The 26661-nt window shown below is 45.5% G+C and overlaps 1 protein-coding gene across 3 annotated transcripts; it reads left to right on the top strand.

Moving 5' to 3' along the window:
- Window positions 1-1952: 1952 nt before the first annotated feature.
- On the top strand, window positions 1953-20757 carry LOC129716337 (signaling lymphocytic activation molecule-like). 3 transcript variants are annotated; one of them, XM_055666217.1, is made up of 7 exons: window positions 1953-2231; window positions 10601-10726; window positions 14346-14372; window positions 14612-14941; window positions 15580-15870; window positions 17239-17348; window positions 18661-20757. In XM_055666217.1, exons 2-7 carry the CDS (start codon window positions 10657-10659, stop codon window positions 18691-18693), a joined length of 861 nt encoding a protein of 286 aa, XP_055522192.1. In that variant the 5' UTR covers window positions 1953-2231; window positions 10601-10656; the 3' UTR covers window positions 18694-20757. The 3 variants fall into 3 exon arrangements, with proteins under 3 accessions (XP_055522192.1, XP_055522191.1, XP_055522193.1); XM_055666216.1 differs by lacking the exon at window positions 1953-2231 and having other exon boundaries at window positions 10105-10726; XM_055666218.1 differs by lacking the exons at window positions 1953-2231; window positions 14346-14372 and having other exon boundaries at window positions 10109-10726.
- Window positions 20758-26661: the final 5904 nt, after the last annotated feature.

Raw genomic sequence — 26661 nt, 5'->3', positions numbered from 1 at the left:
TCACAAAGACGTGCTGGATTTGTCGGTAATTCGCTTCTGTAACTTTGTCCCTGGAGTGTAGGATAGTGATAGTGTACGGGGTGATCGCTGGTAGGTGGGGATTCGGTGGGCCGAAGAGCCTGTTCCTGCACTGTATCTAAAGTCTAATGTATGAAGTCTAATGGGACGGTTCGGGCCGGGACCCTTCTTCAGATCATAATGAGACAACCCGCAAAAGTGGACGCAGAGGATAGACACAAAATGCTGGAGTAACTCAGGGGGTCAGGCAGCATCTCTGGAAGAAAAAGGTATAGGTGACCTTTCGGGTCGAGGCCCTTCATCAGATTCAGAATCGGGGGTGAAGGACATTGAGGTATGGGAAGGTACAGAACAAAACAGTGCCGGCATAGATCACTCGGAAAGGTGGAGCCCACAATGGTCCATTGTTGGCTGGGGACGAGGTGATAGCGAAGGAATACAGACAGTGAAATTAGCAAGAGAAGCAGGGTGGGGGGGGAGGGGGGGTAACGTTGACAGAGGGAATGCAAGGCTTACCAACGCAGGTTGCATTTAAAAAAGAGGAATTAAGTCGGGGCGGGATGGGTTAGGATGGGATTCTAATACCTGTTGACAAGATCATAATGTCATGTGATAGAAACAGAATAAGGCCATTCGGCCCATCAGGTCTCCTCCGCCACTCAAATTATCTCTCCCTCCTAACACAATTCTCCTGTAATCTCCACATAAACCCTGACACCCGTACTAGTCAAGAATCGCTGCATTAAAAAATATCAATTGACTTGGCCTCCACAGCCTTCTGTGGCAAATAATTCCACAGATTCACCACCCCCTGATGAAAGAAAAACCTCCTCATCTGGGTCTCTATTCCTTGGAGAGCTGGAATATGAGGGGTGATCTTATTGATGTGTATAAAATCATGAGAGGAATAGATCGGGTAGATGCACAGAGTCTCTTGCCCAGAGTAGGGGAATCGAGGACCAGAGGACATAGGTTCAAGGTGAAGGGGGAAAGATTTAATAGGAATCTGAGGGGTAACTTTTTCACACAAGATGTAGTGGGTGTATGTAACAAGCTGCCAGCGGAGGTAGTTGAGGCTGGGACTATCCCAACGTTTAAGAAACCCCAATGTCAAACGTGGACAATTACTACTCGTAAAATTTGAGGTTTTTCACATATTTTAAAAATATGTGCAGGTTTTGTTCTTGCCGCCGACCAACATGCCCCATCTTATAGAAACTTACAAAATTCTTAAGGGGTTGGACAGGCTAGATGCAGGAAGATTGTTCCCGATGTTGGGGAAGTCCAGGACAAGGGAGGATAAAGAGGAAATCCTTTAGGACCGAGATGAGAACAACATTTTTCACACAGAGAGTTGTTAATCTCTGGAATTCTCTGCCACAGAAGGTAGTTGAGGCCAGTTCATTGGCTATATTTAAGAGGGAGTTAGATGTGGCCCTTGTGGCTAAAGGGATCAGGGGGTATGGAGAGAAGGCAGGTGCAGGATACTGAGTTGGATGATCAGCCATGATCATATTGAATGGCGGTGCAGGCTCGAAGGGCCGAATGGCCTACTCCTGCATCTATTTTCTATGTTTCTATCTACACTAGTACCACCTGCTTGCGTTTGGCCCTTGTCCCTCTGAACCTATCTATTTTTTCTTAAACGTTGGAATTATACCTATCTCGTCTGGAAGCTCATTCCATACACCCACCACACTTTGCGTTAATAGTTGCACCCCAGGTTCCTATTAAATAACCCCCCCCCCCCCCCCACCCGAACGTCAGCCTATATCTCACCTTCACCAAAAATTAACAAAACATCTTCTGCCCACCACCCGTCATGGCACTTACAAGGTACATGGGAGGCATGTTCTGCTGTCCAAATCCAATGCCAATTCAGGCTCACTATTCCTGGCATTAAGATGAGTTTATCTGGCGGATCTCTCTCTTGATGTTCTAGTCCAATGGCCGACAGATATACAATATAAATAATTTTGACGTCGGAGCATGGGTGTAAATTTAAATTTAAATGGGCCGTGCTCCTTTCCCCACCCACATCGCACCTCCAATTAGAGATAGAACACATACAACTGTCTCTGTTAACCTTGTCCAGCGCAGCGGTTGAGTTGCAGCGGTTCGATCCTGACCTCGGGTGCTGTCTGGAGTTTGTACGTTCTCCCCGTGACATACGTGGGTTGAATCCGAGATCTTCAATTTACTCCCACATGCAGGTTTGTACATGAATTGGGTTGGCAAGTGTAAATTGTCCCTGGTATGTTTAGGATAGTGCAAATGTGCGGGGATGGCTGGTTGGTGCGGACTCGCTGGGCCGAAGGGCCAGTTTCTGCGTTGTATCACTAAACTAATCTAAACTAAGCCGTTTATATTTGTGTTTTTTTTAGTTAAACACACATCATTCCTTGATGTTGGCGAATATCGTGACAGGTAGCAACACACTACTGGTTATTGGAATTCAAAATTTTTGTTTTTAATGTTTATTTTATTAGAAGCAATTGTACAAGAATAAAGCAATCGGCATGACAATTATACAAATTTTGTACAGCTTCAGTTTTAACATTTTATAAGCTGATAAATGAATCGGAGAAAAAAAGTAAAAAGGAAAGAATGAAGAAAAGAAGAAAGTTACAAAAAGGAGAGAGGAAAATACCCCTGAACTGCCAAAGAAGTGAGAGGAAAAACGGAGATATGTCCACTATCCTTCCCTCCCCCCCCCCCCCCCCCCCCCCCACCTCACCCATCGGTTTAAAATTTTTCTTCAACCCTTCTATTGTTGAAGAATTCAGGGAAAGGAGACAATGTTTTGGAGAATTGATCTGATTTATCAGCCAAAACAAGCCTTATTTTTTGTAAATGTAGTGTCTCGGTCATTTCTGTGATCCACATCTTCACTGTGGGAACTGATGTCTTTTTCCAGAATTTGAGTATATGTTTTTTCGTGGTTATTAAGCCGTAGTCAAGGAAACATCTTTGGAATATCGTTAACTTAGAGCAGCCTAAAATTATTAGTTTTGCATCTGACTCCAGTTTAATTTTATGTGTTTTAGAAATGATATCGAATACTCCCATCCAGAAATTTTGTATATTTATCCAGGATGCAAAGGAATGGGTTAAGGTAGCTTCTTGGAGGTGACATTTATCGCAGATATAGGGGAGGGGGGGGGGGGGGGGGGGGGGGGGTGGGGGGGGGGGGGGGGGGGGGGGGGGGGGGGGGGGGGGGGGGGGGGGGGGGGGGGGGGGGGGGGGGGGGGCGGGGGGGGGGGGGGGACAGTTGGAAAAATCTTTTTCAATTTGGCCTTTGAATAGTATAACCTATGCAATATTTTGAATTGTATCAGGCAATGCCTGGCATTTAAAGAACAGTAATGTATGTATCGTAGGCTTTCCTCCCATATATCTTTTGAAATGGGTAAACCCAACTCGTCTTCCCATGCTTGCCTCTAAATCTCAGAAGGTGGGGTATCAACATTTAAGAGAGTGTGATAAATGTAAGATATCAAGTTATTTGTATTGGCATATCTATTCAAACTATCATCTAATCTATCTGGACCCATAAAAGGACAATCTTGTGTATATGTTTTCACATAATCTCGGATTTGAAGGTATCTAAAAAGATTGTTTGCGTTCAAGTGATATTTCTCCTGTAGTTTTTGAAAAGAATAGAAAGTCCCCTTCTTATAGAGGTCTCCCATGGTGTTAATTCCCAGGTTTTTCCATTGAACAAACACCATACCTAAAGCAGGCGGTTTAAACAAGGGATTGTTAGCAATAGGCAGAAGGAGAGACAAGTTTCTCAGTTTAAGACTTAATTTCAACTGTTTCCAAATAGATAGAGTACTGTGTATTATCGGATTTTGCTCATACATTGACTTATTCAAATGTTTTGGAGATTGGAGATGGGAGAATCGAGTCTATATTAAAAGGCAAACAATCTTCCCTCTCCATTTTTAACCAATTTACCTGTTGACATGTATCGTCCAAACCAGAATGTTATATGTTTAATGTTAGTCACCCAGTAGTAAAAAAGAAAATTAGGAAGAGCCAATCCTCCATTTTCTTTGGATTTGCACAAATGTCTTTTGTGTATTCTATGGGTTTTTTTTATCCCAAATAAAATTAGTGATAGTAGAATCAATTAAAAAAAAAAGTTTTAGGGAGATGTAACGGTATTGATTGAAATAAATGTTGGAGTTGCGGAAGGAAGATCATCTTTATGGCATTTACCCTATAAGGGAGAAAGGAAGTGTTTTCCAAAATTGAATGTAGGCATTTAGTTTAGTAATTAGTGGTGGGAAGTTTGTTTTAAATAGAGAGGGGTGGTTTCTAGTCACGTAAACTCTGAGATATCTAAACTTTTCGGTAACAATTCTGAAAGGAAATTTTTGGAGTTGAGAAGGGTCTTGAGCTTTTATTGGCAAATTTTCACTTTTATTCCAGTTTATTCTATACCCTGAGAAGGAACCAAATTGTTCCATAGTGTTTGGGATACTAACTTGGGAATTAGTAATGTATAAAAGTACATCGTCTGCATATAACAAAATTGTATTGGTGGTATATTTAGTATTATATCCGTGAATGCCCTAATACTCTCAGCAAGGGGTTCTATGGCTAAAGCAAATAACATTGGTGAAAGGGCGCATCCTTGAATGTTACCCCTGGATAAGTGAAATTTAGGTGAAAGCATTATTCTGGCTGTCGGATTAGTACATAACAGCTTCACCCATGAAATTGAGTTTTCTCCTAATTGGAATTTTTCCAACACTGTGAAAAGATAAGCCCATCCCACTTGGTCGAAAGCTTTTTCTGCATCTAGAGAAATAATTGTTAGATCCTCGATTGTCGTTCTATGCGAATATATTATATCAAACAAGCGTCTCAAATTATAAAAACGAATGTCGATTAGGTATACACCCAGTTTACACCTGGAAGATGTGAGACTTCTCCTTGCAGGCAAATCAGACCACTTCCAAAAGACGTGGTCTGCATTTATCGACTTATTACAAGTAAGTATAAGGTGCAACAATATTTAAAAAAATAAATGGTGTCAGGTTCTGGTAAGGGGGGATGAAAAATTTGAAGTTGGTATATCCCTTTTGCGCGGTTTTCATAATAGAGCTTGTGTTTCTATTTCTTTTTTTCTTTTCTATGGCCTATTTCTTAACTTTCTTCTCTAATTCTTCATTTAATGGGTTTTTCTTTTCGATCACTCTTTCACACTAACACGACTCTATCTCTCTTTCTTTACTTTCTTTGTTTCTATCTTTCTTTAAAGCTTAAAAAATGAAGGGGTACAATAAATGTAATAAGATATATGTGGCTTGTACTACTGTAACTTACTGTACTTACAATAAATAAAAATATATTAAAAAAAAAACCCCAGTTTGGTCTGGATGTATTAGTTTACTAATAACCAAGCTTAATCTATGTGCCAAAGTCTTAGCTAATACCTTCTGGTCTGTATATAAAAGGGCTATTGCCCTATATGATCCAGGCTCCTCAAAGTTTTTATCTTTTTTTGGAATCAATGTAATAGTTGATTCGGCAAGAGTTTGTGGTAAAGTCCGTTCTTTAAATGCTTGAATATAAAGGGCTTGTAAGCGGGGAGAAATTAAATCATTACATGTTTTATAAAATTCATTACTAAACCCATCCGGACCCGGCATTTTCCCACATTTCAACGATTTAATAGTCTTTACAATGTCTTTTGTTGTTATCTCTGCACCTAATTCATCCCGTTCCTCCTCATTAAGAGATGGGAGATTGCAATTCTCAAGAAAGCTTTTCATCTTTGCAGGATCGGCTGTTGTTTTTGATGAATATAGTGTTTGATAGAATTTTAAGAATCTTTCATTAATATCGTTAGGCAGTGTAGGCAGCTCTCCTTTTTCTGATCTAATTTTTTGAATACTGTGATCCTTCTCTAACTTACGGAGCTGATGTGCCAGTAGTTTGTGTGGTTTGTTGCCAAATTCAAATTTTTTTTGCTTAGTGTAATGAAATACCCTAATAATTTTTGCAGAAAGGATCTGGTTTAATTTAAATTTTATGCGGCTATCTTATTATGTTTTGCAGTGGTTGGGTCAATCGCATTTTCTGAGTCTAGCTGTTTAATCTGTTTTTCTAATTCCAATTGGTCAGTCCTATTTTTCTTGTTTTGAAAGGCTTGGTATGCAATAATACAGTCTCTGATATAGGCCATGAAAGTTTCATATAACCATATAACAATTACAGCACGGAATAACATATAACCATCTCGGCCCTACAAGTCCGTGCCGAACAACTTTTTTTCCCTTAGTCCCACCTGCCTGCACTCATACCATAACCCTCCATTCCCTTCTCATCCATATGCCTATCCAATTTATTTTTAAATGATACCAACGAACCTGCCTCCAGCACTTCCACTGGAAGCTCATTCCACACCGCTACCACTCTCTGAGTAAAGAAGTTCCCCCTCATGTTACCCCTAAATTTATGTCCCTTAATTCTGAAGTCATGTCCTCTCCCCAGGGAGCAGTGGAAGCAGAAACTTTAAATATATTTAAGACTAAAATAGATGGTTTTTTAGCTGCCAAGGGGATAAGGGGCTACGGGGAGAGGGCAGGGATATGGACCTAGGTATGGTTAGTATAGTAAGACCTGGGTTTTTATCCGGTTTTTTGCCTCCCCCAGGAGATCACGAGGTTCTTGGGGTGGAGAGGGGTGATAGCGGTATAAAGGGGAGGGTAGTGTCTTGTGTTCTGTGTCTTGTGTCTACTGTTTGTGGGTAAGTGTGTCTGTTTAGTGTTCAGCCATGAGCGAATGGCGGTGCGGGCTCGATGGACCTGGTGGTCTGCTCTCGCACCTACTTTCTATGTTTCTATGTTTCTCTTGTTTGAATCTTCCCTATTCTCAAAGGGAAAAGCTGATCCACATGTCTATCTGTCTATCCCTCTCATCATTTTAAAGACCTCTATCAAGTATTTTCCCACAATAATGTTGCAGAAATACCACGTGTGTCGTTTGTCTCAAAGAATATTTTCATCTGTAGCTTCAGAAAGTCACAACAACTTGCCTCAGTTAGTATTTGTGGGTTGAATCTCCAAAACGATTTTTCATTATACATTCCTTCCAATTTTCAGGAGAACGTTAACTGACAATGGTCCAAAATGATATTATTGTGATCTTTTGGGTTATATGTGCAAGGCATAAGTTTTGCATCTATCAGGAAATAATCAATTCATGTATACGTTTTGTGAACACCTGAATGCGGATGGATTGGCAATCCTCCATACTGAATTCAAAGATTTAGATCAGTTTAGAGATCCAGCACAGAATCTGGCCCTTCGGAGAAGTATTCAGTATTCAGTATTTATTTAATATCATTTTCTCTGAGTACTTGCATACAAAGAGGAAACGAAAAAACGTTACTCGATCAGTTTCCATTCAGTGTAGTTAATAAAAAAAGGATGAATACATAGAGCTTTAAAAACAAATTAAAATTACCATGTCTAAAAACAGAAAGTAGGCCTAAAATTTACAATAGAATGAAAACAGCCATTCTGACCGATAGTGGCTTTACAGTGGCTTTGCTTTGACAGGAGCCTTGCTGTCAAAGTATGGATGAGGTTGAATGTGTTGCTAAACGATATATGGGGAGGGGACACAGTCCGTTAACCAGTCTTATTGCCTGTGGGAAGAAGCTGTGGAGCATCCTGCTGGTTTTGCAGCTGATGCTCCTGTACCTCTTTCCAGATGGCAGAATGGAGAACATGTGGTGTGATGGATGGTAGAGGTCCTGAATGATGGAGATGGCTCTGCTGATGCTCCGCTTCTTGTATATCTCCAACAGGAAAGGGAGTGGGGCACCAATGATCCTGCTGGCTGTCTTCACTATCCTGCTGAGTTGATATTGTTTGTAAGCCTTGCAGCTCCCAAACCAGGAAGTGATGCCGTAGGTCAGTCTGCTTTTGATGGTGCCCCTGTAGAAGGTCCTTAGATGAGCAGTAGGGAGACCTGCTTTCCTTAGTCTCCGGAGGGGGTGGAGCCGCAGCTGAGCTCTTTTGATCATTGCTGTGGTGTTGGTCGTAGAGGTCAGGTCATCCGCCAGGTGAAGTCCCAAGAACTTCACACTGCTGACCCTCTCCACAGCAGCTCCATCAATATGCAGCGGAGTGTGGTGTCGTTTTCCATCCCTCCTGAAATCGATCACCATCTCCTTAGTCTTTTCCACATTGAGAGTGAGATTGTGAGATCTGCACCATTCTGTAAGCAGCTCCACCTCCATCCTGTACAGATGTTCGATTCTGACCTCGGGTATTGTCTCTGTGCAGTTTGCACATTACTGGGCAGGTCCCAGTGCCCCAGGTTTCACCTTTGGCCCTCAGTAAATTGTCCCGAGTGTGTAGGGGGGGGATGGATGAGAAAGTCGGATAACATGGAACTAGCGTTTGAAGGCACTGGGCCTGTACTCAACTGGAATTTAGAATCCTCATTGAAGCTTGCCCAACAGTGAACGGCCCAAACCGAGTGGACATGGAGAGGATGTTCCCACTAGTGGGAACGTCTACGACCAGAGATCACAGCCTCAGGATAAAAGTTTGTTTCTTTAGAAAGGAGATGAGACATAATTGATTTAGACTAAAGAGGGTGGTAGAACTCATTGCCACAGATGGCTGTAGAGGCCCAGTCAATGGATATATTTAAGGCAGAAATTGACTGATTCTTCATTAATGAGGGTGTCAGGGGTTATGGTAAGAAGGCAGGTGAATATATTGTTGAGGAAAGATAGATCAGCTATGATTGAAAGGCGGAGTAGACTTGATGGGCCGAATGGCCTAAATCTGCTTCTAGAACTTATGAACTAGTGTGAATGGGTGATCGATGGTCGGTGTGGTTACAGTGGGCCGCAGGACATTTATTCTGTGCTGTATCTGTAAATTAAACCAAACAAAACGTTGACCCAGTTTCTGTCTCCACAGCGATGTTTGTGGTTATGGCTATTATTAAAACCACTTGCTGATCCTCCAAGTTCTGAATTTGAGTATAAATTCTACAGCCACTGTAGCGAGCATTGAACTTACGCCTCCACTGAACTCATTGAACTATTAACTTGATCTGCATCATTCCCAGATGACTATTAGCCTATTAAACAATACAACAGCCTGAACAATACAATAAGCTCTGACCAACGTTGACTATTGAGGTCGGCACGATGGCGCAGCGGTAGAGTTGCTGCCTTACTGCGCTAGAGGCCCGCGTTTGATCCTGACCACCTGGTGCTGTCTGTGGTTCTCCCCGTGACCTGCGTGGATTTTCCCCGGGCGCTCCGGTTCTCTTCAACATTCCAAAAACATACAGATTTGTAGGTCAATTGACTTCAGTAAAATTATAAATCATCCCGTGTGTGTAGGATAGTGTTAGTGTGTGGGGATTGCTGGTCGGCGCGGACTTGGTGGGCCGAAGGGCCTATTTCCGCACTGTATCTCAAAACTATACTAAACTATTATTGTTATTATTGCATTATTTTTGTTTCTTTCTATTTACATATATGCGTATTATATACGAATATAAAAAAGTAGACACAAAATACTGGACTAACTCAACGAGACAGGCAGCATCGCTGGAGAGTAGGAATGGGTGACGTTTCGGGTCGAGACCTTTCTTCAGATTGTCCTGCTGAGTTACTCCAGCATTTTGTGTTTATATTCGGTTTAAACCAGCACCTGCGGTTCCTTCATATTCATATATTCATACACACACACACACACACACACATAACACGCATACGTACATAAAAACAGACAATAACAATGCAATAATAACAATAAGTGTGTGTGTGTGTGTTTGTGTGTGTGTGTGTGTGTGAGTGTGTGTTTGTGTGTGTATGTGTGTGTGTGTGTGTGTGTGTGTGTGTGTGGGTGTGTGTGTTTATTACATTGTTTACAGTGTGTACTATATTTACAAGTGCTGCTGCAAGTAAGAATTTCATTGTTCCATCTGGGGCATATGACAATAAAACGCACTTGGCTCTTGACTTGTCTTTGAGATAATACCTGAGGGAGCAAGAAACATGAATTGTTCGTTGGTTGGTTGAAATGAATGGTTGGATTCCATGAAAATGAATCATACATTTGAGTTCAGAAATAACAGCATTTAAAAGATATTTTAATAGAATGATCCCGGGGATGAGTGGGTCGACATATGATAGCGTTTGATGGCATTGGGCCTGTACTCGCTGCAGTTTAGAAGGATGAGGGGGTATATCACTGAAACTTAACGGATAGTGAAAGACCTTGATAGTGTGGATGTGGAGAGGATGTTTTCACGAGTGGGAGAGTCTAGGATCAGAGTGCGGGTGTCAGGGGTTATGGGGAGAAGGCAGGAGACCGGGCTTGAGAGGGAAAGATAGTTCGGCCAAGATTGAATGGCGGAGTAGACTCGATGGGCTGAATGGCCTAATTCTGCTCCTATGACATATGAACATGAACTATCTTTCCTCTGCCCTCTGAGTTCTGATGCGGGTCTTGTCCAGCATGTCTTTGCCTCCACAAACGCTGCTCGAACTGCTGAGATCCTCCAACAAGTTATGTATTTCTTGCTACAGATTCCAGTATCTGCAGTCTCTTGTGTCTCAATAACAACCTGCTCTTCAGCGAAGACATGGACAGGAGAGTCCCTGGGATTCACTCCCTCATCGGGATACTTTGGCTGCTGTTGAGCGACTCTGGAGGTGAGTCCATGCCTTGAGCTCGGGGTGGGAGTGGCGGTAGGTTGGAAGAAGGTGGCTACATAGAACAGTACAGCACATGAACAGGCCATTCAGCCCACAACATCCATGCCGAACATGATGCCAAGTTAATGTAAACTCATCTGCCCGCACACAATCCATATCTATGTATTCCTTGTATATCCATGTGTTTTTCTAAAAGGCACTTAAACCCCACTATCGTACCTGCCGTCCACCAGCCACTTCTGGCAGCGCATTCCAGACACCCACCACTCTTGGTGTAAACATGTGATGCCCCAGTCCCCTCCCACATCCACAAGATGTGCAGCGTTGGAGGTTAATTGCTCGCAGTGCGTATGGAGCGGATGCGAAAGTGAAATAATGTAGAACTGGTATGATCGGTTTAGTCGGTGGGCTGAGTAGCCTGTTTGCAAGCTCTGTCTGTCTCTGTCTGTCTGTCTGTCTGTCTGTCTGTCTGTCTGTCTGTCTGTCTGTCTTGATCCATCTACCTATCCAAGGAGTACAAATACCTGGGAGTGTACCTGAACAGTAAACTGGACTGGTCCAGGAACGTTGAGGCAATGTACAAGATGGGACCGGGCTGCCTGTACTGTTTGAGAAGGCTCTGCTCCTTCAACGTCTGCTGCAAGATGCTGCAGATGTTTTACCAACCGGTGGTAGCCAGTGCCATCTACGGCAACAGGATCAACAAACTGATCAGGAAGGCGGGGCGGAGTTGGAGTTCGGGATTCATGGAAGGTGGGCTTGGAGGGGAGGATGCTCCTCAAACTGCGGAGCACCCTGGGCAATAACAGCTCACCTGCTCCATCACACACTGGTCAACATGAGGAGCACCTTCAGCAACAGACTGGTTCCCACCAAGATGCAGCACAGAACGCCACAGGAGATCCTTCTTCCCTGTGGCTATCAAACCGTACAACTCCTCCCCTTCTGTCATGGGTAGACTGAGACTGAATACCCCCCCCCACCCCCCCCCTCCCCAATCTTTGCACATCCCGAAAGCCTGTCATTTGTCACTTTATTTTCATGTTTAATTATTTTATGACTTTAGCAAATTAATTTCCCTCCTGGGATAAATAAACTTCTATCGTTTTGTATTGTATCTATCTAAAAGCTTTTCACTGTACCTCGGTACATGTGACAATAAACTTGTCTGTCTGTCTGTCTGTCTGTCTGTCCGTCTACCTATCTTCTATTTATTTAATTTATCAATCTCATCTATCCATCCAGACTGGGTTCAATCACTACCTCCAGAGATGTCTGTGTGGAGTTTGAATATCTCCCTGTGACTGACCCTTGCAAACTCCAAATTGAAGATGTGAGGTGGTGCCATGGGTAGACCTGCTGCCCTTGTCCATCAGTCGAGGGGGCACCGTCGAGTATGGCTGCTCTGCCTACAGCTGTCTGTCCTGTTCACCCATTTATTTATTTTTTACTGTCCTAATAGTTTTGTTTTGGAGGTTTAATCTTTTGTGTGGGGAAGGGGGAGGGGGAAACTGTATTCTCGGTCCCTACCTGGTAGGAGTTGTGGTTTTCCTCTGAGCCGCATCTTTGCCCCTTCCTCGCGGCCTGGCAGCGGGCCTGGAGCGGCGTTTCCTGCCTGGACCGGTGGGCCAGAACTTCAGCTTCGGCGGCGGCAATGCCTTACCCGGGTCGCCGTGCGGTGAGCTCCGGGGCGCTGAGACCGCCGACTCTAACATCTCGGAGCTGTGGTCTGCGGAGCGTCCAGCTGCGGGCTGCGCTGACTCTGAACACCACGGAGCCTGGGATCTACCGCCGAGATCGCCAGTGTCGGAGCTCCGGCCAGCGCGGGCTGCGGACTCCGGGAGCCGCGGTCTCCGGGGAGGAAGCGGCCGTTGCAGACACTCCAAACCACAGAGAGTGTTCTCTCTCGACGCCGGAGTTCCATCGGTCCTGTTGCGGCGACTGCGGAGGCCTCAATAGGCCCGACCGTGGGTGAACAGGAGGGAGAGGACTGGACTTTGCTGCCTTCCCTCACAGTGGGAACCATTGTGGGGGGATGTTTTTATGTTTTACTAGACCAAGTGCAGACCCGTTGGGTCTGCTCCCCCAATGGTGTGATCCCCCAACCCAATATTCCACCATGCACCCGTTCTCCAACGGAACTGAACCCGTTCCCAAATGTAAGATTCCAGCACTCCCCTGCCTCCCTCAGCAGTGGATTTAAAAAAAAATTCCAATTGCACCTTCCCTGCCTGCTGCAGCAGTTCCAATTGCAATACCAATTGGCCCTCCCCCTCCTGTTGAAGCACTTGCTGTGATATCCCATTGAGGTGAAAAGTTCAGAGTGTTCCTGTCTTGCAACTTTGTTTTGAAGTGTGTTGGAAGCTGATAGGAAGGAGCAGCGAATCAAAAGGCAGAAAGGCAGCCGGACGCCAGGCGGCAGCGGCAGCCACACAGTTTTAATATATAACTAGACCAAGTGCAGACCCGTTGGGTCTGCTCCCCCAATGGTGTGATTCCCCCAACCCAATATTCCACCATGCACCCGTCTCCAATGGAATTGAAGCCGTTGCCAAATGTAAGTTTCCAGCACTCCCCTGCCTCCCTCAATTGCACCTTCCCTGCCTGCTGCAGCAGTGAAAAGTTCAGTGTTCCTGTCTTGCAACTTTGTTCCGAAGTGTGTTGGAAGCTGATAGGAAGGAGCAGCCGTCAACAAATTAAAAGGCAGGAAGGCAGGCGGACGGCGGACGGATTTGAGTTTTATATATTAACTAGACCAAGTGCAGACCCATTGGGTCTGCTCCCCCAATGGTGTGATCCCCCAACCCAATATTCCACCATGCACCCGTCTCCTCCAATGGAACTGAAGCCGTTCTCAAAAGTAAGATTCCAGCACTGTCCTGCCTCTTTAAAAAAAAATCCCTGCCTGCTGCAGCAGTGAAAAGTTCAGTGTTCCTGTCTTGCAACATTGTTTCGAAGTGTGTTGGAAGCTGAGGAAGGAGCAGCCGTCAACGAATCAATAGGCAGGAAGGGATCCGTACTGCAGGCGGACTGCTTTGAGATAGATAGATAGATAGATAGATAGATAGATAGATAGATAGATAGATAGATAGATAGATAGATAGATAGATAGATAGATAGATAGATAGATAGATAGATAGATAGATAGATAGATAGATAGATAGATAGATAGATGAACCAAATGCAGGTAGGTAGGATATGGGTAAACGGGGCAACTTGGTTGCCATAAGCAAGTTCAGCCGAAGGCCCTGTTTGCTTGCAGCATAACTCCAAAACGTTAAATCCTATTGTTGATCATTTCAATTGATGCGCATGCAATACACAGCTCCATTCAGATTAGAAAGAACTTTGTTTTGAAGAGAAGTGGAAGAGTGGGGAGGGAGGTGGAAAGCTGATAGGGATAGGCAGCGAAGGGGGGGGGGGTAGAGAGTGAAGGGGGTGGGGGGTGGGGGGGAAAAGGCAGAAAGGGAAACATAGAAACATAAGATTCTATAAGATCACTCCTCAATCTTCTAGACGGACGGCGGACGGATTTGAGTTTTATATATTAATAGTATATAGTATATAATAGATGTTCAATTCATTAATAGTGTGTTTTATTTTTGGTGTGTTGCAGGTGGCTCGGAAAACATTGCTGCTGGAGGTGACGGTGAACGATGGCGCGATTGGCTGCTCTCTCGGAATTGCGTATCGTTGCTGTATATGTTGTTTTGGTTTCATGCTTGTTTTAACTGTAAGGTGTCCTTGAGAGTCCTGAAAGGCACCCTATAAATAAAATGTATTATTATTATTAGAGTTGGGGCAACTCACTGCTGGGCTGGGAAACTATGAACACCAACACCCCAGAGCTGATGGCACTAATATCTTGTCCTTGTGTTTCAGGTCTGGGACAGACTGCTGGGAAACCAGGCACTCGTCGCTTGGTGAATGGGACACTGGGACAGTCAGTCACGTTACCAGGATGTATCTCAGGAGAAAACATTTCAATCCTCACTTGGGATTACCGCAGTTCACCAACAACAGGAAAGGTTCAATTATGTACAAAAACTCAAAACAGTCCAATACAATGTAACAAACAGGGAATCAGGTTAAACCTGAAGGACTGTAGTCTGGAAATACAGAACCTAACAGAACACGATCAAGGTCTATATGAAATGAACTTAAGGACGACTCTGGCTGTCCATGAACAAGTGACAGAACTGAAGATTTATGGTAATCTATTTCAATTTTATAAACGGTGCATTTTCCAATCTAACAATCATTAAGAACTTAAAGATATAAGGGGAAATCAAGATAAGGCTTACGATGTGAGTCCAAGTGTGTGGGTTATACGGGCAGGGTGAATACTGAAACATTACATGGGTTGGAGTCCTTGCTTATTTAGGAACCCATCCTCAGTATTTGCTGTTTGAATATTAATGGCAGAGCATTAGGATGGGTTCTTGAAGGGAGGTCTCTCCAAGCCATCTGACTTTCCTGTAAGATGATAGGGCCACAGTCATTAAACATTCTCTGCTAATAACGAGTTTACTTGTGATCCAGTTTTGGTGGCAAAGTGTAACCTGGACGATACATTTTTGTAAACTCACGGGAAGGATTTTGCACTAAAACTACAGGTGCTTGTCTGTACAGAGTTTGTGAATTGTCCGTAGTGTGTGTGGGATAGTGTTAGTGTACGGGGATCGCTGGTGGGCGAGGACTCAGTGGGCCGAAGGGCTTGTTTCCATGCAGTATCTCTAAACTAAACTAAAGAATCTTCTACTCTTAATGTTCTTGTGGGGAAACTCATGGCTAGCAGCTTCTGGTTGTTATTATTCCATGGCTTGTATTTGTGCTTTTCTTTGAAACAGAACGAGTGTCATTACCAGTAATAAATATCAGTGAAGCCTTCACCGAAGGGGTGTGTAACGTTAGCTTGGTGTGTTCACTGGAGCACGGCACCGAGCCAGTCTACACTTGGTGGTCAGGAGATGGCAAGGTCACGGCAGATGGGTCGCACATACTGACTGATGAAGGGAGAAGGCTGGCACTCTCCATACCTCTACCCAACAACAACAGCGTGTACAACTGCACCGTGGGGAACCCTGTTAGTGAGGAGACGCGGAGCGTGGATCTAACACAGCTCTGTCCTGCCCATGAAGGTTTGTGGCTTTATCTTTTCATAGTAAGCACATTTCTCAAATAAAATAATGGCTATTTATTTTGTTCCTATCCAAATCCCCAAATCCTTCCGATGAAAGAAACCAGGTAATAGATGTAGTATAAACAGGCACAAAGTGTTGGAGGAAATTTCTCAGCGGGCCAGGCAGCATCTCTGGAGAGAATGAATGGGTGGCGTTTCAGGTCGAGAAGGGTAATACTTCCTTCTTGCATGACCCGTGGATGCAACCCAGACCGTCACACAAACCAATCTCCCTTCTATCGATTCCATTTATACCTCACGCTGCCTCGGCAAGACCAGCAGCATAATCAAGGACGAGTCGCACCCCGATCACTCCCTCTTCTCCCCTCTCCCTTCAGGCAAAATGTATAGCAGTGTGAAAACGCACACCTCCAGATTCAGGGGCAGTTTCGTCCCAGCTGTTATCAGGCAACTGAATAATTCTACCACAACCAGAGAGCAGTCCTGAACTACTATCAACCTCATTGGTCCAGAACGCAGCCGCCCGACTCATCACCCACACCAAATCCTGGCATCACATCACTCCAGTCCTCAAACAACTTCACTGGCTTCCCATCTCCCACCGAATCACCTACAAAATCCTGATCCTCACCTACAAAGCCCTCCACCATCTGCCTCCCCCATATCTCACTGACCTCCTCTCCTCCCACCAACCCTCACAGTCCCTCAGATCCACATCAGCCGGTCTCCTCTCCATCCACAAGTCCAATCTCCGCAGTTTAGGGGACAGAGCCTTCTCCAGGGCAGCTCCCAGGCTCTGGAACTCCCTCCCCCAACTGATCCGCAATTCCGTGTCCCTCACCATCTTCCAGTCCCGCCTCAAGACCCATCTCTTCACCTCTGCCTATCCTTAGCCCCACGTCCCCCTCCCTTTTCATCTGTGCATTAATTGCCTCATATTGTGTTTTGTATTGAATTCTGTCTTTACGTTGTGTACTAGTCATGTCTCTACTATTTCTTTCATTCCCCTTACATGTTTTTCCTCTACCTGCTAAATTTTTGTAAGGTGTCCTTGAGACTCTTGAAAGGCGCCCATAAATAAAATGTATTATTATTATTATTGATGTCCCTAAGGCTATCCTTGACCGGAATTTACCTTGCATTAAACGTTATTCCTTTATCATGAATCTATGCTATAAACGCATTGATTGTAATCATGTATTGTCTTTCTGCTGACTCGATAGCACGCGACAAAAAAGCTTTTCACTGTAGCCCGGTACACGTGACAATAAACTAAACTAAACTGACCTGACCTGAACTCCCTGATCCTGTTCCCATGCACCAACACGTCAATAGATTGGCAACTGAAATATTGATCTCTCTTCAGGTTCTAAGCCATTAAGAGTCTCAAGCCGTGTACTTATTACAGCCGCCACAATCATCTTCATCTCAGCTATATTTTGCTACATGTATTACAAGAGGACAAGCTCAGCACAGGTCAGTACCTTTGAATATTTTTCTTTGTACAATTCCAGGTAATAATCTATAATCTGTAACCCATCTCCCCCCCCACCCCTCCACTCCCACCCCATCCTTCTCTCTTCCCTCTCCCTTACAAGTTTGTGCGCCAATTTCTCCCACTATCCCACTCCTCCCCTTATCCTTCAAGGATCGTGGATGGAATGCACCAAGAATTCATTGGTGAAACTGTGGATATGCGAGAGGCTTGGATAGAGCGGATGTGGAGAGGATGTTTCCACTAGTGGAGGTGTCTAGGACTAGAGATCATATCCTCAGAATTAAAGGACGATCTTTTAGGAAGGAGATGAGGTGGAATATATTTTGTCAGAGGGTGGTGAGTCTGTGGAATTCATTTGCTACAGAAGAGGCTGTGGAGGCCAAGTCAGTGGATATTTTATGGGAGGGGGAGATAGATTCTTGATTAGTACGGGTGTCAGGAGTTATGGTGAACAGGTAGGAGAATTAGGTTAAGAGGGCGATATAGATCGGTCATGATTCAAACGGAGTAGACTTGATGGAACAAATGGCCTAATTCTGCTCCTGTCACTTGCGGCCTTATGGGAGGCCAAAGATGGCGGTTTCTGTGGGGATTATAGGGATGATTGAATCATGAAGGGGTTGGACAGGCTAGATGCAGGAAGATTGTTCCCGATGTTGGGGAAGTCCAGAACAAGGGGTCACACAGTTTAAGGATAAGGGGGAAATCTTTTAGGACCGAAATGAGAAAAACATTTTTCACACAGAGAGTGGTGAATCTGTGGAATTCTCTGCCACAGAAGGTAGTTGAGGCCAGTTCATTGGCTATATTTAAGAGGGGGTTAGATGTGGCCCGTGTGGCTAAAGGGATCAGGGGGTATGGAGAGAAGGCAGGTACAGGATACTGAGTTGGATGATCAGCCATGATCATATTGAATGGCGGTGCAGGCTCGAAGGGCCGAATGGCCTACTCCTGCACCCATTTTCTATGTTTCTATGTTTCTATGTAAACGACACCAAAGAAACGTTGTCCCATTAGCGAGGCGAGCTGCAGATAGTTTAACTCGTGTGGTTTGGACCCTGGCTGCAGATGCTGTCGTATTCGATCGCCCACTGCGGTCCCAGACCACACGTAGCGTGAACAAAAATACGTGTGAGTGATCAGATAAACAGGTGGGACTGGAACAAGATGCAGCAGAGAGGGCAGTCAGTGCTGAAAGGTACCAACCACATCGTATTTAAGTTGACAACCCCCCAGTAACATCCTGTGACAACACTATTCTTCCTTTTTTCTGTCTGTAATTCTCTAAAGGGAAATGTCGTGGCGGTGACTGATAAGGCATAATCAGAAAAGGACACAAAGTGCTGGAGTAAACACAGCGGGTCTGGCAGCATCTCTGGAGAGCACGGAAAGGCGACACAGCCTCGAGTCACAGCTCCATCCAAGACCGCAAGAAATTGCTGCGAATTGTGGACGCAGCCCAGACCCTCGCACAAACCAACCTCCCTTCCATTGATTCCATCTACACCTCACGCTGCCTCGGCAAGGCCAGCAGCACAATCAAAGATGAGTTACACCCTGTCCACTCTCTCTTCACCCCTCTCCAACCAGGCAAAAGGTACAGATGTGTGAAAACGCACACCTCCAGATTCAGGGACAGTTTCTTCCCAGCTGTTATCAGGCAACTGAATCACCCTACCACAACCAGAGAGCAGTGCAGAACTACTATCTACCTCATTGGTGACCCTCGGTCTATCCTTGATCGGACTCTGCTGGTTTTACCTGGCGCTGAATGTTATTTCCTTGTCACTCGATTGTAATCATGTATTGTCTTTCCGCTGACTGGTTAGCACGCAACAACAGCTTTTCACTGTACCTCAGTTCAGATGACAATAAACAAAACTGTAAACCAAACTGTATTGCACTGGGTCGAGACCTTTCTTGAGACTAATTTAGTGGGGGTGTGGGGGAGAATAAGGATGGAAAAGGGGGGGATGCACAACAAAGCATGGCAGGTAATAGTGAAACACAGGTGAGTGGGGAGCTTGATAGGCAGGTAGAGTCAAAGAGACATACAGCGTTGAAACAAGCCCTTCGGCCCAACTTGCCCACACCGCCCAACATGCCCCATCTACACTAGTCCGACCTGCCTGCATTTGGCCCATATCCTTCCAAACCTGCCATATCCATGTACCTGTCTAATTGTTTCTTGAACGTTGCAATGGTCCCTGCCTCAACGTTCATGACTGGAAATATGTATTTGAAGGAACTGCAGATGCTGGTACAAACACACATAGACACAAAATGCTGGTGTAACTCAGCAGGACAGGCAACATCTCTGGAGAGAAGGAATTGGTGACGTTTCCAGTCGAGACACTTCCTCTACTGAAAATATCCTCTTTGCGTCCGTTTTTTCTCGACCTTCCATTGTCTGGTAAGTTTCAATGCAATCCTGCCCTCATCCTTCTAAACTCCAGCGAGTACAGGGTCTTCAAATGCACCTCAAACATTAACCCAATCATCCCGGGGGTCATTCTCGTAAACCTCCTCTAGACCCTCTGTAATGCCAGCACATCCTGCACATCCTTCCTCAGTTGTGAGACCCAGACCTGCACACAGTATTGCAAATGTGGCCTCACCAACACTATAGAAGATAATGGAGCCAATTAACATACACACCTGTACATCTTTTGAGTGCGGCAGGAAACCGGAGCACCCGGAGAAAACCCACAGGTTCAAAGGGAGAACGTGCAAACTTAGTAAACTTAGAGAACTGGCTGGCAGACAGGAAGCAAAGAGTTGGAGTAAACGGGTCCTTTTCACAATGGCAGGCAGTGACTAGTGGGGTACCGCAAGGCTCAGTGCTGGGACCCCAGCTATTTACAATATATATTAATGATTTGGACGAGGGAATTGAATGCAACATCTCCAAGTTTGCGGATGACACAAAGCTGGGGGGCAGTGTTAGCTGTGAGGAGGATGCTAGGAGGCTGCAAGGTGACTTGGATAGGCTGGGTGATTGAGCAAATGCATGGCAGATGCAGTATAATGTGGATAAATGTGAGGTTATCCACTTTGGAGGCAAAAACAGGAAAGTAGACTATTATCTGAATGGTGGCCGATTAGGAAAAGGGGAGATGCAACGAGACCTGGGTGTCATGGTACACCAGTCATTGAAAGTAGGCATGCAGGTGCAGCAGGCAGTAAAGAAAGCGAATGGTATGTTAGCTTTCATAGCAAAAGGATTTGACTATAGGAGCAGGGAGGTTCTACTGCAGTTGTACAGGGTCTTGGTGAGACCACACCTGGAGTATTGCGTACAGTTTTGGTCTCCTAATCTGATGAAAGACATTCTTGCCATAGAGGGAGTACAGAGAAGGCTCACCAGACTGATTCCTGGGATGGCAGGACTTTGCCTCCACCACCTTCACTGGAAGCTCATATGAAGAAAGACTGGGGAAAAGCTTTTCCACGTCAACTCTGTCTAAAAACCTCTATCACTTCTGCGCTCCAAAGAATAAAGCCCTAACTTGTTCAACCTTTTCCTGTAACTTAGGCTGAAACCCAGGCAACATTGTACACCAGACTGATTCCTGGGATATCAGGACTTTCATATGAATAAAGACTGGATAGACTCGGCTTGTACTCGCCAGAATTTAGAAGATTGAGGGGGGATCTTATAGAAACTTACAAAATTCTTAAGGGGTTGGACAGGCTAGATGCAGGAAGATTGTTCCCGATGTTGGGGAAGTCCAGAACTAGGGGTCACAGTTTAAGGATAAGAGGGAAGTCTTTTAGAACCGAGATGAGAAAATCATTTTTTACACAGAGAGTGGTGAATTTGTGGAATTCTCTGCCAAAGTAGTTGAGGCCAGTTCATTGGCTATATTTAAGAGGGAGTTAGATGTTGCCCTTGTGGCTAAAGGGATCAGGCGGTATGGAGAGAAGGCAGGTACAGGATACTGAGTTGGATGATCAGCCATGATCATATTGAATGGCGGTGCAGGCTCGAAGGGCCGAACGGCCTACTCCTGCACCTATTTTCTATGTTTCTATGTCTATGTTTCTAAACCTGCACATCAACCTGCGTATTTGAAGTGTGGGAGGAAACAGGGAGGAGACACACAGGTGACGTGAGAATGTGTAAACTGCGTACAAATCAGCACCCGTAGTCAAGATCGAACCAGGGTCTCTGGCGCTGCGCCACTATTTGTATCTCTAATCTAATCTAATTTCAAGGCACAATTCAAGCTGGTGGTTAGATTGGATGCATCGAACGATAAACGTTGGGCGGAGAGCACCTTTCCCTCGTTCGTTCTTGCCTGCAGTGTCCAGATCGGGATAGAATTTCATCTCATCCTATATCGTGGTGAGCTGTACCATCCGATTTTCCGATGCAGGAAAAAAATTCCCAATGTTCCCGATGTTGGGGGAGTCCAGAACCAGGGGTCACAGTTTAAGAATAAGGGGTAGGCCATTTCGAACGGAGATGAGGAAAAACATTTTCACCCAGAGAGTTGCAAATCTGTGGAATTCTCTGCCACAGAAGACAGTGGGGGCCAATTAACTGGATGTATTCAAGAGTGAGTTAGATTTAGCTCTTAGGGCCAAAGGGATCGAGGGATATGGGAAAAAAAGCAGGAACGGGGCACTGATTTTGGACGATCAGCCATGAAAATATTGAACAGCGCTGCTGGCTCGAAGGGCTGAATGGCCTACTCCTGTACCTATTTTCTATGTTTCTACGTTTCCTCTCCTCCACTGGCATCCAGTTGACGTAAATCTCTCTGTGGCGTGAAAGGGGACCATGTCAGTGGGCCATTTTTCTCCCTTCTTTCAAGGAGATTTATTCAGTTTACACTTAACAATCGACCAGAAAGTACACGACTTTCAATAGTCAAATTACATCAGGCAGTCATTACGATACAATAGTACCAACCTTGTCTACAATACACCAACCAATCCCATCCCCCCCTCCCGCGGCGACCAGCTTTCACGGAAGGCCTCCAGAGTCCCCGTGGCCACCGCGTGTGTGTTCACTCTCCAGGGACATGTGAGCACAGATGTAGACCAAGAAGAGTTCAGGCAGATGACTCTAGTGTGAGAATCGTCCGCCCGCTGCCTGGACACGTGGATGGCCATCTTTTTTTTTTTCTTTTTTTTTTGTTTTCCCGTAAATGTTTTTTATTAGATTTTCAAACAAATGTACAATTTACAAGGGAAGGTAGAAAGCTCAAACAATTTAAAAAACACTTAAACAAAATTATCAAATTTAAATATTAACATTTTAATCTATAATATATTCAACCTCCTGTGGTGACCAGCATTCACAGAAGGCCTCCACAGTCCCCATGGACACCGCGTGTTCCCTTTCTAGGGACACGCAAGCTCGGACGTAACCCTGGAAAAGGGGCAGGCAGCCGACCGCTGTGCGGCCATCGACTGCCCGCTGCCTGGACCCGCGAATGGCCATCTTGGCCAGGCCCAGGAGCAGACCGACAGGGAGATCCCACCCTCCGAATCGACCCTCCCCACTCCCTGCCTTGTGCCCAAATACCAACATCGTGGGACTAAATTACAACCACAACTTGAGGAGCAGCCCCTTCAGATACTGGTACAGGGGCTGCGGCCTCTCACACTCCATATACACATGGAACACGGTCTCTTCCTCGCCGCAGAAGTTGTCAGTGGACCATGTATTTAGACCTTGTGTTTATGTGATTCAGGCTTGTAACACACAGTGCAAGGTTTACGAGAATGGCCCTGGTGATGATTGAGTTAACATATGAGGAGCGTTTGATGACATGGGCAATTTGGCCGAAGGGCCAGTTTTTGTGCTGTACATCACACGGAGGTAGAGTTACTGCCTCACAGCGCCGGAGACCCAGGTTCGATCCTGACCTCGGGTGCTGCATAGAAATATAGAAAATAGGTGCAGGAGTAGGCCATTCGGCCCTTCGAGCCTGCACCGCCATTCAATATGATCATGGCTGATCATCCAACTCAGTATCCTGTACCTGCCTTCCCTCCATACCCCCTTATCCCTTTAGCCACAAGGGCCACATCTAACTCCCTCTTAAATATAGCCAATGAACTGGCCTCAACTACCTTCTGTGGCAGAGAATTCCAGAGATTCACCACTCTCTGTGTGAAAAATGGCCGGCTCTTACATGGGTATGACCGCACATAAAAACTAAAGATATTTCAGCAAAATGGCACCGCGTATAAATACTGATTTCCTCAGCAAAATACTGATTTTCAGGTACAAGAATACTGAAATGTTCTGACAAAACTTGGCAGCTGTTCCAAGTGAGCTTGCCTGCTCCAGGACTGGGTGTAGTTCCCAGGTTGGCTGGCAGGTCTGGCTGTAGCACCCAGGTCACCTGCGTGCCCCGGGGCTGGCTGTAGCACCCATGTTGGCTCGCCTGCCCCACACTCCAAAGACATGCAGGTTGTAGGTTAAGTCCTCCGGTAACTTGTAAATTGTCCCTAGTGTGTCGGATGGTGCTGGTGTATCGAGTGATTCCTGGTCGGTGTGGACACGGTGGATCAAAGGACCTGCAGTTCCCAGGTCGCCTGCGTGCCCCGGGACTGGTCGTAGATCCCAGGCCATGAAAACAAATTGAAAAAAAATACGCTTATGATATGATTTTGGTTTAAGGGCCAGATCCGCGACCTGACACGTAGGTTGAAGATCCCTGTCCTAGATGTTAGGCCTCATTGTGTCATGTGTGGTCCCCCTCCCAATGTGCTTGCAACGAGTTGACAGTAGTGGCATTCTGAACATGTATGTTTTAGTACCGACTTAATTCCATGCGCCTGTTTGACACATAGGGTGGGCAGTATTCACCTTGCAACTTAGCGTGGTAGCCTTTGATCACCCCACAATAAGTCATGCCTATAGGATTTAGGCTTGGATAAAGATGAAAGGCAGGAGGAGGATTGACTTTTTTCCCCCTTTTTGCAGATATAAAAGTATAAATTATAAATCATCTCTCCAAAATGTATTCTCACAAATCAGGAGCCAAGAAAAGAAAAGACAAGAAAGAACGAGAGGAAAATGAACAAAGGGGTCAACACACGCTCTTTCAATTTGGAATAAGTGCGGCCTCAAAAGAATTTTCATTGAACTCACCCTATAGACTTGGAGCAGGAAGAAACTGTTGGAATCCTCATCCCCAAACAAGGAGCAGTTGATTTGGGTAATATGCACAGGATTAAAAAAAACAAAAAAAATTATCAAGTCAAGTCAAGTCAAGTCAAGTTTATTTGTCACATACACATACGAGATGTGCAGTGAAATGAAAGTGGCAATGCTCGCGGAACAACAAAACAACCAAACAAATTATAAACACAATCATAACACACATATTATTTTACATAATAAATAATAGAAGGAAAAACGTTCTGTACAGTTAGTCCCTGGTGAGAAAGGCGTTTACAGTCCGAATTGCCTCTGGGAAGAAACTCCTTCTCAACCTCTCCGTTCTCACTGCATGGCAACGGAGGCGTTTGCCTGACCGTAGTGGCTGGAACAGTCCGTTGCAGGGGTGGAAGAGGTCTCTCATGATTTTGTTTGCTCTGGAGTTGCACCTCCTGTTGTATAGTTCCTGCAGGGGGTGAGTGAAGTTCCCATAGTGCGTTCGGCTGAACGCACTACTCTCTGCAGAGCCTTCTTGTCCTTGGCAGAGCAATTCCCGAACCAGATGGTAATGTTCCCGGACAAGATGCTTTCCACCGCCGCTGCGTAGAAGCACTGGAGGATCCTCGGAGACACTCTGAATTTCCTCAATTGCCTGAGGTGGTAAAGGCGCTGCCTTGCCTTACTCACCAGTGCTGAGGCGTGTGATGACCATGTCATATCCTCAGAGATGTGGACTCCCAGATATTTAAAACAGTTCACCCTATCCACAGGATCCCCATTTATACTCAATGGAGTGTACGTCCTCGGATGATGTGCCCTCCTAAAGTCCATGATCAGCTCCTTCGTTTTTTTGATGTTCAAGAGGAGGCTGTTCTCCTGGCACCAGAGTGCTAGATCAGCCACCTCCTCCCGGTAGGCCCTCTCATCATTGTCTGAGATCAGGCCCACCACCACAGTGTCATCAGCAAACTTAATTATTGAATTGGAGCTGAACCTAGCCATACAGTCATGTGTGTACAGGGAGTACAATAGGGGGCTGAGGACGCAACCCTGGGGCGATCCTGTGCTCAGGGTGAGGGACTCCGATGTATTCCCTCCCATCTTGACTACCTGGGGCCTGGCGGTGAGAAAGTCCAGGACCCAGGCACACAGGGAGGTGTTGAGCCCCAATTCCATTAGCTTCCTGGCCAGTCTGGTGGGGACTATCGTGTTGAAGGCTGAACTGTAGTCTATGAACAGCATCCTCACGTAGCCTCCCTTCTGGCTGTCCAGATGGGAGAGAGCGGTGTGCAAGACCTGGGAGACCGCATCGTCCGTGGACCTGTTCGGACGGTATGCAAACTGCAACGGGTCCATGTTCCGAGGGAGGAAGGCGCAGATGTGATTCTTCACCAGCCTCTCAAAGCATTTCATGACTACCGAGGTAAGGGCCACCGGACGGTAGTCATTCAGGCAGGCTGGGGAGGCATTTTTTGGTACCGGTACAATGATGGATTTTTTGAAGCAGGCAGGGACCACGGACTTGTCCAGGGAGAGGTTGAATAATGTAGTGAGCACTGGAGCTAGCTGCGTAGCACAGGACTTGAGTACTCGCCCCGAGATGCCATCGGGGCCTGCAGCTTTTCTTGTGTTCACCCGTGTCAGTGCCCTCCTCACGTCGTGCTCGGACAGCGAGAATGTGTGCATATTCCTCCCTTCAGCTTCGGTAGCCAGCCCGCTGTCGGTATTGTCGATAGTCGGCAGACCTGGAGTGGTGTTGCCCCTCTCGAAACGAGCGTAGAAGGAGTTCAGGTCATCAGCTAGGGAGGTGCCGGCACATGCGGATGAGGGAGCGGTGCTTCGGTAGTTGGTTACAATCCGTAGCCCCTGCCACAGGCTTCTGGTGTCCTGCTGCTCCATCTGTAACTCCATCTTGTCCCTGTACCTTCTCTTTGCGTCCTTCACCGCCCTTCGCATTCGGTAGGACTCTGCCTTGTAGACGTCCATGTTTCCTGATGCCAAGCCCGTGTTGTAGGCAGCGGTACGAGCATTCAAGGCCACACGAACAGATCTGTCTACCCAGGGTATATTGTTATTTGTAAGAAGTAGTGTACATTACAATAATATAAGCCAAAAATAACAGAATACATTTCTTGTACCACTTCATATTTTAAACTTTAAAAAGAAGA

Source organism: Leucoraja erinacea, unplaced genomic scaffold (assembly GCF_028641065.1).
Source record: "Leucoraja erinacea ecotype New England unplaced genomic scaffold, Leri_hhj_1 Leri_212S, whole genome shotgun sequence".
Classification (NCBI taxonomy): domain Eukaryota; kingdom Metazoa; phylum Chordata; class Chondrichthyes; order Rajiformes; family Rajidae; genus Leucoraja; species Leucoraja erinaceus.
This window is presented reverse-complemented; position numbering and strand designations above follow the sequence as displayed.